Source organism: Hemicordylus capensis, chromosome 2 (genome assembly GCF_027244095.1).
Source record: "Hemicordylus capensis ecotype Gifberg chromosome 2, rHemCap1.1.pri, whole genome shotgun sequence".
In the NCBI taxonomy this organism is placed as follows: domain Eukaryota; kingdom Metazoa; phylum Chordata; class Lepidosauria; order Squamata; family Cordylidae; genus Hemicordylus; species Hemicordylus capensis.
This window is the reverse complement of record NC_069658.1, coordinates 424,042,618-424,062,673: the sequence shown is the minus strand read 5'-3', so window position 1 is coordinate 424,062,673 and position 20,056 is coordinate 424,042,618. Positions and strand designations below refer to the sequence as shown.

The 20,056-nt window shown below is 47.0% G+C and overlaps 1 protein-coding gene across 1 annotated transcript; it reads right to left on the bottom strand.

Moving 5' to 3' along the window:
- Window positions 1–5,924: 5,924 nt before the first annotated feature.
- Window positions 5,925–19,693, bottom strand: LOC128344498 (aquaporin-2-like). The gene is made up of 4 exons (XM_053294706.1): window positions 19,331–19,693; window positions 14,301–14,465; window positions 12,977–13,057; window positions 5,925–7,845 (listed from the first exon to the last, which is right to left on the bottom strand). Exons 1-4 carry the CDS (start codon window positions 19,691–19,693, stop codon window positions 7,663–7,665), a joined length of 792 nt encoding a protein of 263 aa, XP_053150681.1. The 3' UTR covers window positions 5,925–7,662.
- Between the last annotated feature and the right edge of the window lie 363 nt (window positions 19,694–20,056).

Sequence of the window (20,056 nt, the reverse complement as noted above, 5' to 3'; positions counted from 1 at the left end):
CAGGGCCCCTGTGAGACAGTTGACCTATACTGAGTGTGTATTCTTGAGGCTGGGAACTAGGGATAGATTGGGGATTCTGTTGGTGTACCGTTCACCCCACTGCCCAACTGACTCCCTAACTGAGCTGATGGAGCTGGTCGCGGAGTTGGTGTTGGGAGTCCCCCAGGCTCTTGGTGCTGGGGGACTTCAATATCCACTTTGGGACTGGCTTGTCTGGTGCGGCTCAGGAGTTCATAGCGGCCATGACAACTATGGGCCTATCCCAATTAATTTTTGAACCAACTCATGTTGCCGGCCACACACTGGATTTGGTCTTCTGTTCGGATCAGGGGGGTGTTCCGTGGGTGGGGAATCCGGTGGTTACCCCATTGTCATGGACGGATCACTACCTGGTTAAGGTTGGTATCACGGTCACAATCCACCCCTGCAGGGGTGATGGACCTATTAGGATGGTCCGCCCAAAAAGGCTGCTGGACCCAGCAGGTTTCCAAAAGGCCTTGGAGGGTTTCGATGTTGGTGCGGCCGGTGATTCTGTCGATGCCCTGGTGGGAACATGGAATAGAGAACTCACCAGGGCAGTAGATATTATTGCTCCTAAGCGTCCCTCCAGGCCTGCTTCTAAGATGGCCCCCTGGTACACGGAGGAGTTGCGGGGGATGAAGCGGCTTGGTAGGCGACTGGAACGCAAGTGGAGGAGAACTCGGCTCGAATCTGACAGGATGCAGCATAGAACCCATTTGAAGACCTATGCAATGGCGGTGCGCACAGCAAAAAAGCGTTTTTGGTTGGCGTGCATTGCGTCTGCGGGTTCACGTTCGGCAGAGTTGTCCCGGGTGGTGAGGAGTATAATCTCTGCTCCCTCTGCCTCAAATCAGCTCCCAGAGACACTCTGCTGTGACGCCTTTAGTGGGTTCTTTGCGAATAAAATCTCCTGTATTCGGGCCGACTTGGACTCCGCTATTTTTGCAGGGTCTGTGAGGGAGGTATCCAGCAATCCCTCTTGCAGTGTTAGGTTGGATCAGTTTCAATCTGTGACTCCTGATGACGTGGACAAGCTGCTTGGAGTGGTGCGGCCCACCACTTGTTCTCTGGATCCTTGCCCAACCTGGCTGCTTCGATCTAGCGGAGAGATTGTTGGAGATGGCCTAGTTAATATCATAAATGCATCGCTGTGGGAGGGTAGGGTGCCTCCTTGTTTGAAGGAGGCAATAGTTAGACCTCTTCTTAAGAAGCCTACCCTGGATCTCTCAGCGATGGATAGTTATAGGCCAATCTCCCCTGGCTGGGCAAGGTAATCGAGAGGGTGGTGGCTAACCAGCTCCAGGCGGTTTTGGAGGAAACTGATTACCTAGACCCATTTCAAACTGGCTTTAGAATGGGCTATGGGGTTGAGACAGCCTTGGTCGGCCTGATGGATGACCTTTACTGGGGAATCGACAGAGGGAGTGTGACCCTGTTGGTCCTCTTGGATCTCTCAGCAGCGTTCGATACCATCGACCATGGTATCCTTCTGGGTCGCCTGGAGGGGCTGGGAATAGGGGGCACTGCTTTGCAGTGGTTCCGTTCCTATCTCTCAGGTAGATCCCAGATGGTGGAGCTTGGTGACAGTCGCTCCTCAAAGCAGGAGCTATTACATGGAGTCCCTCAGGGCTCCATTCTGTCACCAATGCTTTTTAATATCTACATGAAACCGCTGGGTGAGGTCATCAGGAGATTTGGTGCTGGGTGTTATCAGTATGCTGATGACACCCAAATCTACTTCTCCTTTTCATCTTCAGGAAATGGCACTCATTCTTTAAATGCCTGCCTACAGGCAGTAATGGGCTGGATGAGGGAGAACAAATTGAAGCTGAATCCAAGCAAGACGGAGGTGCTCATTGTGGGGGCTCAGAATCTGAAGAGTGAGTTAGATCTCCCTGTGCTGGATGGGGTTACACTCCCCCAGAAGGAGCAGGTGCGCAGCTTGGGAGTACTCCTGGACCCAGGCCTCACCCTGGTTTCTCAGGTGGAGGCCATGGCCAGGAGTGCTTTCTATAAGCTTCGGCTGATTCGACAGCTGCGTCCATTCCTTGAGGAGGATGACCTCAAAACAGTGGTGCACCAGCTGGTAACCTCCCGGCTTGACTATTGCAATGCACTCTACGTGGGGCTGCCTTTGTACGTAGTTCGGAAACTTCAATTAGTTCAGAATGCAGCAGCCAGATTGGTCTCTGGGGTAACCCGGAGAGACCATATTACACCTATTTTGAAACAATTGCACTGGCTGCCGATATGTTTCCGGGCAAAATACAAAGTGCTGGTGATTACCTTTAAAGCCCTGAACGGCTTAGGCCCGAGCTACCTTAGAGAGCGCCTTCTTCTGCGTGATCCCCACGACACATTAAAGTCATCTGAGGAGGTTCGTCTCCAGTTACCACCAGCTGGTCTGGTGGCGACTCAGAGGCGGGCCTTCTCTAGAGCTGCTCCGGGGCTGTGGAATGCGCTCCCTGCTAAAATCCGTAATTTGAATTCTCTATTAGCCTTCAGGAGAGCCCTTAAAACGTATTTGTTTGGCCTGGTTTTCCAGGGTTTTTAAATTCTAACCCGATTTTGGGGTTTTTAATTACTGTAAATTGTTTAATTGCTGTTTTAAAACGTTTTTAAATTATTAATTGTTATATTGTTTTTAATTTGTTTTAGCTTTTTATTGTTTTAGTGGCTTGTTTTAATTGTAAACCGCCCTGAGCCATTTTGGAAGGGCGGTATATAAATCATATAAATAAATAAATAAATAAATAAATAAATAAATACGCAGCCCCAAATAAGAAATTCTGCTGGGCATTCTAGTCCCATTCCTTACTTTACCAAGAAGCAAGATGTGGGACACTTGACCGTGGCTATGGGTGGTGTTGACGTCCTCATCAACCCTTCGCACTGGGGTCTGGGGTGCCCCTCACAGAGCTCTTTTTCTCTCAAGGGAATGGCATGATGACCTCATCACTGTAGCGCATGGAGTCGTTTCTGAGTCTTCTTCTAGATCTTGACTGCTCGCAGCACAGAACGAAGAAGGGGGTCTCTGCTCGAAGGATGAGCCTTTTCAAGCGAGCCTCACCCGCCCACACACCCCTGCCCTGATTGGATTCCCTTCTTCTTGGGTTCTGCTGAATGTCTAACTGTGTCAGTGAAAGCATTCATGATCTCAGGTCATAAGAACAGCCCTGCTGGATCAGGCCCAAGGCCTATCTAAAGCATCCTGTTTCACACCGTGGCCCCCCAGATGCCGCTGGGGAGCCCGGGGCATTCTGGGACTTCTGGGGGCCAGGCGGCCCCCGATCCATGCTGCCCCTACTGGCTCCGTCAAGCCTGCTCTCCCCACACAAGCCCTGCAGGCTCTCCACAGAGCCTCCTGTCCTCCATGAATTTGTCTAATCCAAACTGGTGGCCATCACCACATTCCTCTACAGTTTGTGTCCATGCTTTTGATTACACAGCAGGCCAGAGAGAGTCAATAGCCAATGGAAAGTCAATGCAGTGTCATGGTGGAGATGCTGGACGAGGACGGAGTTCAGATCGCTGCTCAGGCATGAAGCGGACAGGGTGCCCCTGGGCCCTTCACACTCTCTCACAGTCTAACCTACCTCACAGGATTGTTGTGGGGGACACAATCACGTATACCACCCTGAGCTCCTCAGAGGAAGGACGGAATTTTAAAAATGTAATAACAACTACCCCATCATACTGTAAGGCCACTGTTAAAGCCATGTTTTATATATAGGTTTGGTTTACAAGTGTATACACTTCTGCATAACTTCTGCATGACCCCTGCTAACTTGGCGAAGAGGCACCTTTTAGCGTGGTGATTCTCTTTATTTAGCAGGGGGAGAGTAACTGGCCCTATCCACCCCCAGCACAGTACCTCCAGTGAGTGTTGCTGGTGTCTCTCTTATGTTTCTTTTTGGAATGTGAGCCCTTTGGGGACAAGGATCCATCTTATTTATTTGTTATTTCTCTGTGTAAACCGCCCTGAGCCATTTTTGGAAGGGCAATATAGAAATCGAATTAATAATAATAATTCCCCAGTGAATATAGAAAAAACAACCTTATTTTCATTTCATTTCATTTCCAAATGGAAAGGCCTGTGACCACCTGTTTGTTGTTAGTATATATGATGGTGATATTTGGTCATTCATTCTTTCATATTTGAGAGCCACAGTTAATGGATGAGAATTCAGACAAGACAATTAGCCAGAGGCAGACATTTGTAGCTACGGTCTCTCTCAGAAACATTGAGTGATCCAACCAGGAAGAACCCCACTGTGCCCCAACCAAACCTAACTGCATTTTGAAAACACATTAATGTTAGGATCAGCATCCACAGTTTGAGTTTTTTTAAACAGAATTTTCCTAAATTCATAGTTGCAGTAATGGACATGCAGCTTTAGAGCCACTATTTTGTCTTCCCCTACCAAAGAGACTAACAATCCATTTTAATATGGATCAGAGCGGTTCTGAAACAGAAAAAAGTGGCCCTCTTAAACCCAATCAGTGTCAATGGGCAGAGTGGTGGGTGGGGAGAGCATCCTATCGGGCCAGGTTTCAATTGGAAGTGAAATTTCATTTGCCCTCTTGACAGCGTGGATGGTCCAGGGACACCGGAAAATTCCAATGGCAGACATTTCTCTCCGGCTGCCAATTCACCAGCTGTCTTCCCCGCTTGGTTCATGTTACAGAAATGACAGGCCATTTCCTCAAAATGGTTAGGGAAATTGTCTTTTCTTCTTCTTCTTGACGAGCCTACACGTCTGCCCTCCCTCTGCATCCAGAAAGCGGCATGGTGTGCCTACAGTTGTTTACTTCTGAGCAATTCCCTTGAAAATCTACTTTTCTCATGATTGCAGTTGGCACAGCTAGAAGAGGACTATTACAATAATATCTCGCTTGTCCCAGGATATGAATCAGCTAGCATGAAGTTCCTACTTTTGTGCACTGACACCTGCCTATGGCCATTATATCCCTGTTTCAAGGCTATTCATGACTGGCCGATGTGCTTCTGTCTCTGCTACTGCTCCTCAGGGAGAGCAACAGGATCGTCTAGGTACAGGAGAGAAGGGTTGCTCCCTCACTCTCCTTCTCTGGAGGTGTGCTATGGCCCCAGGGAACTGCCCTGGCCTTTCCCAAATCCTAACATGCTTCTGCATCTCCCACAAGCTCTTGCAGTTGCTGGGGTTAAGGAGGTCAAAGGCCCCACTCACTACTGCGTGAGAGACCAATCAGATTTCAGAGCAGGGCCATGATGACAGTAGGAACAGAAGCTCCTCTGAAAAGGAGGGAGCTCCAGACTCCGGAATATTCTGCTGGGGTTGGAGGGTCTGCTTCCCACAGGGGTTGTGAGGTGCAGTGCAGCTCCAGGTCTAGCATAGTTGGTCCATATGTACCTGCAGTGGCGTATCTAGGGAAAATAGCGCCTAGGGCAAGCACTGAAATTGCGCCCCCTGTCCAAACATCTGACACCCATCTTTCAGATAACGTTACCATAATATCAGCTGATAATCTACCTACAGCGGTCCTATTCGGAAGATTCGCAGGCACGTCATGTAGCTAGAGTGTGTCCATGTGGATCTGGCCATATTGAAACAACCGCTCATGTCCTGTTGTATTGCGATTATTATAGAGAAGTAAGATGTAAATTCATAGCCCCGCTTTTGAATAATTTCCCGGGTCATCAAGATGAATTTTATTTAAATTACTTGCTTACCAATCCAAATTCTGATGTTGTATATACAGTGGCTAAATTTTGCTATATAATATGTCAAATGCGGACTCACATGGTGTAATGAACTTTTATTGCTGTTTTTGTCTTATTTTTTATCTGTTTTTATCTTATTGAACTGGTCTGTGACTGAAATAAATAAATTGATTGATTGATATCAGCTGAAAAATACAAGTCAAGCTCGTTAATCTTTTAATCTTTCAAAAATTATTTAGCAGTGGAAGTAGCCAGACAAAAAAATGCTGGAAAACTACGAATTTCAGTATGTGGGGGCTCATGAAATACCCAAATACTATGTGGAGGTGTACTTGGAAAACTAAACAGAAGTGCCTGTCTAATTCTCTACTATGCATTGTAGCATCACAATTACATAAGTTTTAAAAATAAATGGAGATTTTGACTCTCCCCAGATACTCTGGAAATAATTAAAGGATATGCAGAGTAAACTGTGTCACTGCTTGGAATATATTCTAGTCTTTCAGAAAGACAGTTAAAATGAGAGAAAGAGAGCCAGAAACTCCCAGTGGGCCTTAATATTAAGGGTTTCACACTGATTCAAAGACAAACTCACCATTAATAGCCATATTATTAAGACATCACATTTAACTCACTCATCACAAGAAACAAAGTAAGAGCAAATGAATACAATCCTAGCTCATAAGCTTCAGCTCGTTATTCACAAGCCCTGATTCTCTGTACATAGTGCCAAACTGAATAGGTGTACAGTGATTTATATTATATTGAATTGAAAATAATACCTGTAGTCCCTTTGGGGGGCTTTCTAAAGGTTGTGGGGGGCCGTAAAGGTTTCCCATCCCCCTGCTGGCTTCTAGGGCCTCGCAGGGACCATTTTAGCATGTGTCGTGGCCATTTTTCAAATTTTTTTAAAATGACCGCTAAAAACAAAATGGCCACCATGCATGCTCAAATGGCCTCTGCGAGGCCTGGCCATTGTGTTTTCTGCAGCCATTTTTAAATTTTTTTTTATTTTTTGAAATGGCGCCCCCCTTCAAGTGGTGCCCGGGGCAAGTGCCCTTCCTGCCCTACCCTAGATACGCCCCTATGTACCTGTCTGTTTGCAGGTCTTATGCTGAGGGTTTGGGGTGGGTGGGAGGGTTAGGGATTAATTAATTATTAGTATTAGTGTTAAACATTTATTTAGCACCAGCAGTATGCTAAAAGCACTGGACAGAACAGAGAACTGACAGGATCTCTGCCCCCCCAAAAGCTTACAATTGCAGCTTTAACAACAGAGCCGTGAAGGAACGGAGTGTGACGAACAAATGAGTAGCAGGGCTGGGTGAATCAGGTGATACTGGAGGTGCGATCAAGGTGAGGCTTGGGCTGGGGAAGCAAACACGATGTTAAATAAGTGGGTCTTGAGGAAGGACATGGAAGTGGAGAAAGAGCCTTCCCACGCTGAGAAGGGAAGGCTGCTCTGAGCACAAGGAAGCAGGGGGGGAACAGAGACAGCAGTGGGAGGGAGGGACCCAAGCAAGCAAGGGAAGGCCTTTTCTTAGGGTTTCTTAGGGTCTCCCTCTGCCCCATGAATCAGGACAGGCATGCATCAAATAGAGAGCTACCCGTGAGTCCATGGGTACCTCTATTGCCAGCTTGTTATCTACATCTGAGATACTTTAGTAACAATCGGTGCCTTCTCTGCCCTTATGCAGCCAACAAACATCATAGGATACCCCTCTTCTTTCCTTGGATTACCCATCAGCTTACTTGATAGCATGTTTTGATACCAACACAAAACCTTAATGAGATACTGGGGGACATGAAGGGGTGGGATGGAGGTTGGGAGCAGATCATCAGTCTGCCCCCAAGGGATGGTGTGAATATGATTTTGTTTGGTTGTGTCCTCCTGGATCAGCCTGGAGGGCTGGGACCCTCCCCCCACCCCCGCTGTGTTAGAACTTCTCCACCAGTTCCGCTGAGAACTTCTGGTCATTCTCCACCCAATCATCTTCAGGCTGGTCTGTCCCTTTCAGAACGTCCATCCTCTCAGGGATGCTCCTTGTATCGGGCGCGAGGATGAAGTTGTAGATCAGGGAGGCGACGATGCTACCTGCCAAAGGGCCCACCCAGAAGATCTGGAGGAGAGTTTAAAAAAACAACCACCACCAGGCTTTAGTGAATCACTCAAATGGAGCCCTGACTCACTTACAGGAGGTGCACAAATGCCCTTCATCCTCTTGGGCAAGAAGAGTACTACTGAAATATATATATATAGTTCAGGAACATGAGACCCAAGGGATCCTGCAGTGTTCTGCCAGGAGCAGCCCCCACCACATCCCAGCCTGGCTGTCCAAGCGTGGAGCACTAGAAATCAGCTCAAGAGGACATTGCACTTGTGGCTCCTTCCTGGCCTTATCACTATATAGTCTTTAACACAGACTTCTCCAGTATTCCTGCTTATCAGTTGTATTACTTATGTTATGGCCATAGTCAGCTCCTCCAATCACAAGTTCGCATTAGCAGCTGCAGTAGCCTGCCAGAAATTATATAATCCAGTTAGCACATTCCGGACATCTCACTTCTGCCACTGCAGCAACCAAAACCTCACATCTGTCTTGGCTTGAGGGAAACGTCACTTTAAATACTGCCAGGATGATCAGCATAATGCCGGCAAGGATGCACTGGTGCGGCGAGAAAGCAGCCTGACACCTTCCCCACTAACAGCACTGGGGAAGCAGGGAAGCAGCAATGTCTGACTCCCTCCTCTTCCCCAGGAAACCCTCTCTGTGTCACCCAAAAATATTCCCCAAGGGCTCCACAGTAGGGATATGGACAAAACCGGTTTGCCCGGTTCGGTTCGAATTTGTACCAGGTTAGAACCAGGAGGGGATGGTTCGGTTTTGGTTTTGATCGAACCTCCCCCTGGTTCGGTTCGAATTCAAACAGTTTCAAACAATTTCAAACCGGTTAGAACCAGTTCAGAAATCCAAAAATTGGTAGGATGGTAGCTGGCACCCAGGGGTACCTGCCACCCAAACCCCAAAGCACTCGTACACTCGTACGATTTTTAATGAATTTTTCAAAATTATTATTTTTTATTTATTTTTTTTTAATGAATTTTTCAAAATTATTTTTATTTTTTTTTCATAGGGTATAATGGGACTCGAACCAGCCCATATCCCCTATTTTGGAGCACCTAGGGGCACAAAATTGGGATGGGTGGTAGACAACCAGGGGTGCCTACTATCCACAAAGTTCCAAGGCAATCAGACACTCCTCTGATTATTGGTGAATTTTAAAATTATTTTGGAATTCCTCATAGAGAATAATGAGGATTGCAGAAATTGGGCAACAGGCTGATTTTTAAGTGATTTTTGAAGTTTACGCAACTTTAAGGTTTCTCTCCATAAAGAAGCAAGTTTATGTGTCTTTAAGGTTAGCAGATGAGAGTGGATTCATGGTTTGTCATTGAAAATCTTATATGCTACCAAAGAATCTACACTCAGAACACTTCAGAAACAACGAAACCCAGTACCCCATGCAACCTATAGGGGTGGTTAACACCCTCTGTTCACTACACCACCACTCACTCTGGGCCACCCCAGCACCCCACAAGTGGCTTTACGGTTTTTCTCCATAGGGAAGAATGCAGGTTTCAGCAGCCCCATAACTGCACTTGGAGGGTGCTGGGGTGGCCCAGAGCGAGGGTGCCAACCACCTCCATGGGTTGCTAACCCATGGGGTACTGGGTTTTGTTGTTTCTGAAGTGTTCTGAGTGTAGATTCTTTGGTAGCATATAAGATTTTCAATGATAAACCATGAATCCACTCTCATCTGCTAACCTTAAAGACACATAAACTTCAAAAATCACTTAAAAACCAGCCCTTTGCCAAATTCCTTTCAAATAATTCTAATAGCTTCCTGGGCCCCCTTGGGCACTACCACCCACCACACTCTGCTCTAGGCCACCCCTTTTCCCCCCAACGTGAAGCTATACATTTGCTGACACCTCCATGTTTCTTTATGGAGAAAAACCTTAAAGACGCGTAAACTTCAAAAATCACTTAAAAACCAGCCCTTTGCCCAATTCCTTTCAAATAATTCTGATAGCTTCCTTGCCCACCTTGGGAACTACCACCCACCACACTCCACTCTAGGACACCCCTTTCTCCCCGACGTGAAGCTATACATTTGCTGCAATCCTCATTATTCTCTATGAGGAATTCCAAAATAATTTTAAATTTCACCAATAATCAGAGGAGTGTCTGATTGCCTTGGAACTTTGTGGATTGTAGGCACCCCTGGTTGTCTACCACCCATCCCAATTTTGTGCCCCTAGGTGCTCCACAATAGGGGATATGGGCTGGTTCGGGTCCCATTATTCCCTATGAGAAAAATAATTAAAAATATTTCAAATATTCATAAAAAATCATAGGGGTGTTGAATTGCTTTGGGGTTTGCATGGTTGTTGGGACCCATGGGTGCTCCACAATAAGGAATAATGGGCTGGTTCTAGTCCCATTATACCCTATGAGAAAAAAATAAAAATAATTTTGAAAAATTCATTAAAAATCGTACAAGTGTATGATTGCTTTGGGGTTTGGGTGGCAGGTACCCCTGGGTGCCAGCTACCATCCTACCAATTTTTGGATTTCTGAACCGGTTAGAACTGGTTCGAATTGAACCACTCCCTGGTTCAGTTCGAATTCGATCCTGCAGCTCGAACCTGATTGCTGGTTCGGTTCGAATTTGAACCTTCAAACCACCCTGGTTCGAATTCAAACTGGTTCGCACATCCCTACTCCACAGCCTCCAGGACACATTTTCAGGGGGCACAGCCAGTGGGCTTCCTGAAGCAGGGGAGGGTGTTCAATATTGCCTCTTCCTCACTGCACTGGTACAATTAGTTGGATGTTCTTTTAGGCTGCTCTCTTGGCACTGGCATTTCCTTGCTCTGAAATTCAGCTGCTGTTCTCAGGATGCAGTGGGAGATTATATACCATATTTGTTCAAGCGCTCTATGAATACAGGTTGTATTAATTAATTAATTTTTGATGACGATGATGATGATTCTCCCTTCAGCAAAAATATATAGTGAAGGACCTGCTGCTGAATCCAAGCTAAGACTTGTAAAACGTACTGAGGGCATATTTACACCATCATGGTTCCCAGGTTTGTTATCCTGAGCTAATAACCCCCATTTATAAGAACAAAGAAATTCATGTTGCTTCAGCCATCCCATCTCTTCTGCCTTACTACTACTACTACTACGGATATTTATATGCTGCTTTTCAACAGAAGTTCTCAAAGCAATTTACATAGAAGTAAGCCAGTGTGGTGTAGTGGTTAGAGTGCTGGACTAGGACCGGGGAGACCAGAGTTCAAATCTCCATTCAGCCATGAGACTTGCTGGGTGACTCTGGGCCAGTCAATTCTCTCTCAGCCTAACCTACTTCACAGGGTTGTTGTGAGGAGAAACTCAAGTATGTAGTACAGTGCTTTGGGCTCCTTGGAGGAAGAGTGGGATATAAAATGTAAATAATAATAATAATAATAGAAACATAAATAAAAAATAAGTCAATTCCCTGTCCCAAAAGGGCTCACAATCTAAAGAAACATAAGGCAGACACCAGCAAGATGGAGGAGAGCTAGACTTGTAGTAGCGAAAAATGAATTGTCCTCTGTGCTAAGCAGGGTCCACCCTGGTTTGTATTTGAATGGGAGACTACATGTAAGCACTGTAAGACATTCCCCTCAGGGGAAGAGCTGCTTTGAGATGAGCACCTGCATGCTTGCAGGCAGAAGGTTCCAAGTTCCCTCCCTGGAGGCTTTACAGACAGGGCTTCTACCCCAAATCTCCTTTGGAAGAGAGTGTGTGCATTCACACCCCAGGCAAACTTACCCCAAAAAGCAGTGTGGCCAGAACCTAAGGGGTATACTCGTGAGTCAAATGGGCCGTAACCCAAAATTTGGCTTTAAAAAAGCCAAATCTGGCAACTGAGCCCCAAAGTCCCTTCGAGATTCTTGGACCCACTCCACACACACTTTGTCTTGCAAATTCTAGCTTGGTGTATTTCCAGGTTTTTAAAATGCTGGTTTTAAACTACTTTTTCTGAAAATGCTGGCACAAATAGGGAGAGGCACTGATGCAGAATCATTAACATAAGAGGGATACTCTCTTTAGAAATGCAGATATAGCTCTTTAATAATCTCCCCCCCCCCATTGGCTAGAAGGAAAACACAGAGGCATGCCATGTGAACTTGCATCAAAAGCAAATCTGAGAGCAGAGGGGAGGGGCTGCTTCCCTCAATGCCGCAAGTGTTATTCGACATGGCTTCACTCAACATTTACCCTGCAGCAGGAAGCCATGTGCGAATAACTCCCTGGCACCATCTCCAAGATAGGGCTGAAAGAGACTCCTGCCTGCAGCCTTGGAGAAGCCACTGCCAGTCTGTGTAGACAATACTGAGCTAGATAGACCAATGGTCTGACTCAGTATACTGCAGCTACCTATGTTCCTAGTAACAGCCACTGGAGGGATGCTGTGTGGGGTTGGATAGGGCCTGTTGCTCTCCCCTTACAAAAATAGAAGAGATTCACCACTTTAAAAGGTACCTGTTTGCTCAGTTAGAAGGGATTGCCTTGGTGGCTGTCTTGGTATATTTGTACGTCATTGTGTTTCTTTCTCTATGCAGTTGTGAATTTCACCTATCAAAATTTCTGCTGTTGCTTGTCCCAGGACGAAGGAGAGGTGAGCCAAAAGCCCCTGGTCTTGCTAGGATTCGCTGGTTTTATTTAACGTTACTCCAGCTTCTAATTCATCACTTGTACATGTAAGCAAATTAGAGGCTGAAGCAAGTTCAGGAGTGATTATCCCAGGATAACAGATTGAATAAGCAGGGCCTAAGATAAGTGTAGCTCATAGATCACTCTCAGCCCTTGTACTTCATAAGCAACTGATTTTAATTAAGACAGAGACCAACACGGATGGAGTCTTGTTTGTATACATCTAATTAATGCATCGGCCATTCATCCAGATGCCAGCTCCGAGCAGCAATGTAGCAATTCCCTACACCCATTTTTAGCACTCTGGAAATCTGGGCCTAAGGTTAAGGCGGAGGATGCTGGGAAATTGTGGAGGAGGGTAGGATACAGAATGCCTGCTTGTGTCCTTCAACTCCCCAAAGTGCTTCTTGGCCCAATGAAGCTGATTTTGAAGGCTCAATGCTAGCTGTGTCAGATGGAAGACACAGGGACCTGCTTACCCAGTGATCCTGGAAGTTTCCCATGATGACGGCAGGGCCAAAGGACCGTGCAGGGTTCATGGAGCAATTAGTGAAATAGATCTGGAAGAGAATAAAGGTGGATAAATGACATTAAATGACATCTTCCTTTGCTATGAACCACACCACCCATTGAGATCTTCCAGAGAGGTTTGTTTGCAGTTGCCACAGCCTTTTCCGCTGCTGCCCTGAGGCTTTGGAACACACTCCCTGCTGAAATAAGAGCCTATGGGGCGGAGCCACCATTGGGCGAACTGGTTCAAAGCACCCGGGCCACTGCCAATCAGGGGCCACGCCTCATGGCCCCAGACACACACCCTGCATCTGACATCAGATGTGGGGGTGTGATTTCGCTCCCAAACAGGGCCATGCAGACCGGAGTGACTGTCCCTGCTTTTAAAAGGCAGAGAGAGCTGCTCCTGGCCATTCTGCAAATGCAGCGCTGGCTGATTTAGCTCCCGAACAGGGCCACGCAGCATCTGACGAATGACGCAGGGGGTGTGGCTAAACTTGCCCTGCATCATACATCAGATGCAGGGGGCGGGGCTAGGGGCCCCCACAGCGGTGGCAGAACATGGGCCGCCACTTGGCTCCCGCTGCACTTGAAGAGCCTCCCCATCTTTACAACTTTTTAACAGGCAGTTGAGACACATCTGTTCACCCAGGCTTTTAATTAGATACTGTTTTAATGGTTTGATGATTTCTAATAGTTTTAATGTTGTTTTAAATATGTTGAATGGATGAATGAATGAAAATGCCTAGTGATAAGGAGCCTGAGTGCCGCTGTAATGCCGTGGCTAGAACGCTGGACTGGCATTGCCCAGTTTGAATTCCCACTCAAGCATAAGGGTGTGTGTGTGTGTGTGTGTGTGTGTGTGTGAGAGAGAGAGAGAGAGAGAGAGAAGAGAGGCTGGTTCTTTCTCCCTGGCTCTTCTAATGATTCCCGCGGAGCTGCCATGGTGCTGCTGTCCTTTGGTGATGAAGGGACCAGGTCCATGGTCCTACACACAAGATCCCTTCATACACATATTACTGGAGAAGGGCAGTTAAGTTAATTGGCCCTCAGTGAGAAAAGGAGGGAAAGTGTGTCAAGGATCTCAAAGTGAAGTAATCCTCCATGATGTGACTCAAGCTTCACAGCTGGAGTCGCTGAGAATAGCTTCCCCCCCTCCCCGCCCCCTAGCATTCTAATCTTTCCCCAGTTGCTGCAGCACCCTCTGCTGGAAGAAGGCGGGAATGGACGGCAGTCAGTCATCCAAGGATGCAACCCTCTGTAGTGCTTCTGTACGGCTGAAAGAACACTCACCCCAAGGAGATGGCCGCTTGTGACTGACAGCCCGATAGATAATGCTGGGGAGCCCACATTATCAGTTCTGCGGATGTCAGTCGAGGCAAAGACACACAGGACCAGAAGGAAGGTCAGGATCAGCTCCACAGCCACAGCCTGCCCGGCTGGTGTGTTGTTTTGCAGCTGGAGAGAGAGGAAGAAAGTCCAGGATGAAGTGCGGAGTGGGAGAGCCAAGCTCTGAGCCTTGGCCAAGCATGGCGGTAATAACACAAGCAATTATCCACCTGCAGCAGTGTTTAGTGCACAAAAAGAAACTGGCCCCACAGGGTAGATTTCCAGGAATAGCTTGCCATTCAACGGGCTGTCAGGTCTACCAGAAAACACTAGCATACAGATGTAGCCTAACTACCAGCCTGCTGATTGACTGAGCTAGAGGTGGGTTCATCTGTCTGGTCACTGCTAACGCCTGCTTTCCCCCTCCAGGACCAAATGGCTGTGTACTTCAGTGACAAGAGCTGGATCGGCACCCAAGGTGAAATCTAGAGTCTGGTCATTCACTTGAGCAAGTGTTTACCATCGTTCAGACAGTGGCCAGCATTTGACAGAGGAGATAAGTGTGCTTGAAAGTTATACCCTCTGACCTGCGAATCCTGTTTCTCATTCCCAGAGGCCTTGGAGTTGGATCTGAGGAGACGAAGGGCCTTGGACATGGAATCGTGTGCAGAAGAGGGAATGTCCGATGGTGGTTAAAATGCAGGAGCTTTATGACCTCCTGAATGGCAGGTTTACATTGAAAATGGTTATAAAATATTACGGAGGGCTGTAGTCAATCTAAACAGCCCAATACAAATAACATACCGGCAACTACAGGTTCGAAAACCTGTCTATGAATACACAGAGCAATTTAAATCACTGAAGACAATGTATTCATCATTTGCATGTTTAATAAAAGAAGTACTACTGTAGCAACTTCATCAGGGCTTCAATATTTTATCATGCACGCCTGTCTCTGTGCTGCTTCCCTGTGGGGTTTCCTACACCTCATAATGGCTAGGAAGTTCACCTTGAATTGATTTCAGTTGATTCCGTTTATTTCACCCGACACAGAAGTCTGAGCAAGTGTGGGGACATTTTTGGTACAGCAGCAGTTTGTATCTGTTCAGACTGTTTTCTTGAGTTTCACTGTTTGAAGTTTTGCAAAAACAGACTAAAGAAGAAGAGGGAATTTTAGCAGGAGCAGCTCTCCCTCAGTCATGTGTGACAAGTGGCCTAAACTGAGATTCCCTCTTTTCTTAAGGCAGGGCTTCTCAGACTTGGGTCTCCAGCAGATGCGGCTGGGCTAAAACTCCCAGCAGTGGTCAAATGGCGAAGTCGGAGAAGCCCTGCCTTAAGGGGAACAAATCATTCATCCCATAAAGCACCTGAAAATGAAGAAGAGTGTGGACAGAAGGGAGGAACAAAGATGAAGAATGACACACAGTTAGCTACATCTGCCAAAGTACTGCTACCTGTCCACTGAAGAAGGCAGGATGACAGGCTCTCAAAACAGCCACTTAGATCTGAGTAGAGACAGGCGCCAGGGTGAGGCTACAGGAGTAGATTTCGTATCTCAGGATCTCTACTATTCTGGGCTTTACAAACCAAGTGTGCCGTCTTCAATTTTTTCTATGGCTGTAACCGCCACCTAATGGCAGCACAGTGGGGAAATACTTGATTATCAAGCCAGAGGCTGCCAGTTCGAATCCCCGCTGCTATGTTTCCCAGACTATGGGAAACACCTATATCAGGCAGCATATCCAATCCCTGCACAGCATTCCTCCAGTGACTGTTGCTGGTGTCTACCTTATGTTTCTTTTTAGATTGTGAGCCCTTTGGGGACAGGGGACCATCTTCTTTATGTATTATTTATTTTTCTATAAATTTGAGAATTTTGTTGAAGAGCGGCATATAAATATAAAAATAGTAGAAGTAGTAGTAGTAGTAGTAGTAGAGAAATAGGAAGATGCTGAAAGGCATCATCTCATACTGATGGCAATGGTAAACCCCTCCTATATTCTACCAAGGAAACTATGGGGCTCTGTGTTTGCCAGGAGTTGAAACTGACTCGACAGCACACTTTCCTTTAAGGATGCATATTGGTGTAGGTGGGTGGGTGAAATGTGATTACAGTTGCTTAGGCCAGTGACCATCCCTGCTGTCAGATTTGGGACAAGCTGGGAGGGAGGGATAAGCGCTGCTGGAGCTCATTGCCTGGACTTGCATACACCTGAGGGACTACCTCCCTGTAGATCTGCCTGTGCAGGTGATCTCCAGCCCGTCTTTGTATGCCCTCTGCAAGGAATTGGAACAGTGGCCTTAGAAGAAAGGATTTTTATCACAGAGGCCCCTGGGCTTCGGAATGACCTATTTTTGATGCAAAGAAGAGCCTGACACTGGCTCTTCTCCATAATAGTTGCTGCTGTGAGACCTTTTAACAAACCAACAAAATTAAATAGCAGGCATTTGGTTGATGCACAACGCAGTTCTGTGCATGTTAATTCAGAAATAAGTTCCACTATGTTTAATGGGACTTACTCTGATGTAATTGGGCAAAGGCCTCACTTCCCATGATGTATTTGCATTTTGCTTCCCCCCCCCCCAGCTGTGACTGTGGCAGATGCTACACAAGTTTTTGAAACAGGCTGCAAAACCTATTTCACCAACATGCAAGTGGGATGAGCATACACATGAGCAGCCAGCCCCCTTTCCAACGGCTGTCAATGTTCTAGGCCAAACGAGACAGGAAGACAGAGATCTGTGTCCACATTCCCACTGCCCTCTTAACTTTTTGGCAAAAAACAGGTACCCTAGGAGGGGAAGAGGAGATCTGGACTGCGACTGCAGCACCAAGGGAGAAGCAGGTAAGCCCTTTCTCCCTGAGCCATTTCCCCAACAAAAAATCCTCCCCAAGCTGCTCTTTCCTCTAACAGGTCAAAAATCAGCTGGGGGTGGGATTTTCATTGGAAAAATAGCATGAGGCGGGGCAAAGGTTGATTATTCTCCCCCAACACTGAGGTCATGGTCTGAATCAGAGAGACGAACATAACTGCTTTTTGCCAAAATTTAAAGAGAAAAGAGATCCAATACCAAATCCATGTTGTCTCATCTGATTTGACCATCTCCAGCCTAAGAAGGAATATAAGCATCAAACCTCCTTGGCATGACAATCTCAGCTTGGGCAGAATCTGAATTAGGTTATATAAATTGTGCAGCAAAGAACACAGTCAAGGATCGGATGAAGGTAGGTTCTTCACAACACCCTTACCATGGTGACCTGGATAATCATGGCCATCATAGCTGTAGAACAGGACCCTGAGAGATGCCACATGTGTTATATCTTGGCAATGAAGAGCAGTCACCTGTCACCCGCTGATTGACTCGATACTGCGCTCCAACTGATGACATCTCCAGTACCCAGCCAGTGAATTAGCAGCTCATAATCAGTTGTGTCAGATGCTGCTGAAAGGTCCAACTTAGCCAGCAGGGCAGCTGTTTTCCCCTGATCTGAAAGCATCAGCAAATCACTTGCTATTCTGACAAGTGCCACCTCTACCCTATAGGAAGGCCAAAACCCTGAACAGAATTTCCTCTGTGGCTGCAGCTGTGCCACAGCAGCCTTTTACGTAACCTCCCTCTCGCAGGTCAGAGGGAGGGGACAAGGTAGTGGACACCAGCAGATTTAAGGCCGGCTGGCACACTGTTTTTTAAAAAGCTTTATGGCTCCTTCTAGCACAAGCACTTCTGTGTCAGCACCCACAGAGAATCAGCTCCAACACATATAATGAACTGTTGGATCCTGAAGACTCATTGTCACAAAATGATTCATTGGCTATGATACTGATGGATCAGTAGAATGACACTGGCCATAAAAGTGGAGTCAATACTCCTATGGTTTTTCCACTTAGCGGAGAATATAACTTATCCTCCAAGTAATTTTATGTGGCGCAATCCTGCTTGCACTTACATAAGAGTAAAGCCCACTGAATTCACTCAGACTTCTCTCCAGTGTTCCCTGTAACAGGAACTGCCAGATGTTGTTGACTACAACTCCCATAATCCCCAGCCAAAGGCTATTGCAGCTGGGGAAGCTGGGAGTTGTAGTCAACAACAACTGAGAATCCCTGTCACAGGGAACATTGCTTCTCTCTGATATATATGCATAGACTTGGGTGGCACATCACATTTGAAATCAGAAGCACAGAAGAATTAAGAACACATGAAAGGCCTTGCTGGATCAGGCCCAAGGCCTACCAAGTCCAGCACTCTGATCCACACCATGGTCTACCAGATGCCTCTGGGAAGACCACAACTAGGAGATGATGGCGTGTTCCCCCTCTCCCACCATTGTTCCCCTGCAACTGGTATTCTGCTGCATGCTGCCCTGAAGCCAGAGGTAGCAGGTAGCCATCATGACAGACTTAGCTTCCATGAATTTGTCTCATTCTCTTTTGAAGTCATCTATGCTAGTGGCCATCACCACCTCTTGTGGCAAAGCATTCCATAAATTAACCATGCACTTGCTTTCATCTGTCTTAAAGCTCCTGCTAATCAGCCAGTTTTGTGGGATGAACCCTGGTTCTAGTAGAGTCCTAAGAGGAAGAAAACCTTATCTCTTTCCACTTTCTCCAATCATGCATAATTTTATAACTCTCAGTCATGTTCCTCCTTAGTAACCTTTTCCCTCGGAACTAATAAGCCCCAAATCCTGTAACGTTTTCTCATAAGAAACATGCTCCAGACCCCTGATCATTTGGGCTGCCTTCTTCTAGATCAGGGTTCCTTAACCTTGGGCCCCCAGATGTTGTTGGACTACAATTCCCATCATCCTCAGCCACAAAGGCCATGTCTGGGGATGATGGGAGTTGTCGCCCAACAACATCTGGGGGCCCAAGGTTAAGAAACCCTGTTCTAGATCTTTTCCAGTTCTAGAATACTGCTTTGGAGATACAGGGACCAGAGCGGAACACAGCACTCCAGATGTGGCAGCCCCTTGTACCAGCAGCACTTACCGCATTGACGGCCAGGCTTCCTCGGATCTCGGGGGGCGTCAGATGGTGTATCACCCCTGCTCCAGCTATCGCTCCTACCAGCTGTGCCACAATATAGGCCACGGCCCGGAGCACCGAAATCTTTTGTGCCACAAGGAAGCCCATGGTCACAGCGGGGTTGATGTGCCCCCCGCTGACGTGGCCCACTGACTGCACCAGTGTGGCGATGGCCAAGCCAAAGGCCAGGGCAATCTGCAGAATGCTTGGGACGGCCGAGGGCCAGTTTAAGGCAGAGCCCACCCCCAAGAAGACAAAGAGCAGGGTGGCCAAGAATTCTGCAACAATTGCCCTGAAAAAGGCCATGGAGCAAGCCTCATTCTTCATGGCTCGAGTAACGAGGCCACCACACATAGCAGGTTCTTCATGCTCTTGCTGACTTCGGGGTGGAATATATATATAGGGAAGGAGTAGGGAAAGAATGCAGAATGGGCTGGGACTGGGAGCCGGAGCTGCAGTTCCTTGGAAAGCACCCATCTCCTGCCTCCAAAACCCCAACCTCCCTTCTTAGTAATCCTTCGCTCTGCCATTTTCTCAGCATATGATTTATGTTCCTACTTGACTTGAATGCAGAGGGTTCCTCCTGAAGGTTCCCAAAGAAACCTCTGTGGGCTAGGCACGTGCCTGCCTGTAATTTTCCTTCCATTGCATCAGGATTAGCAGCATCCTGTCCAGTCTCTTGCATAATGC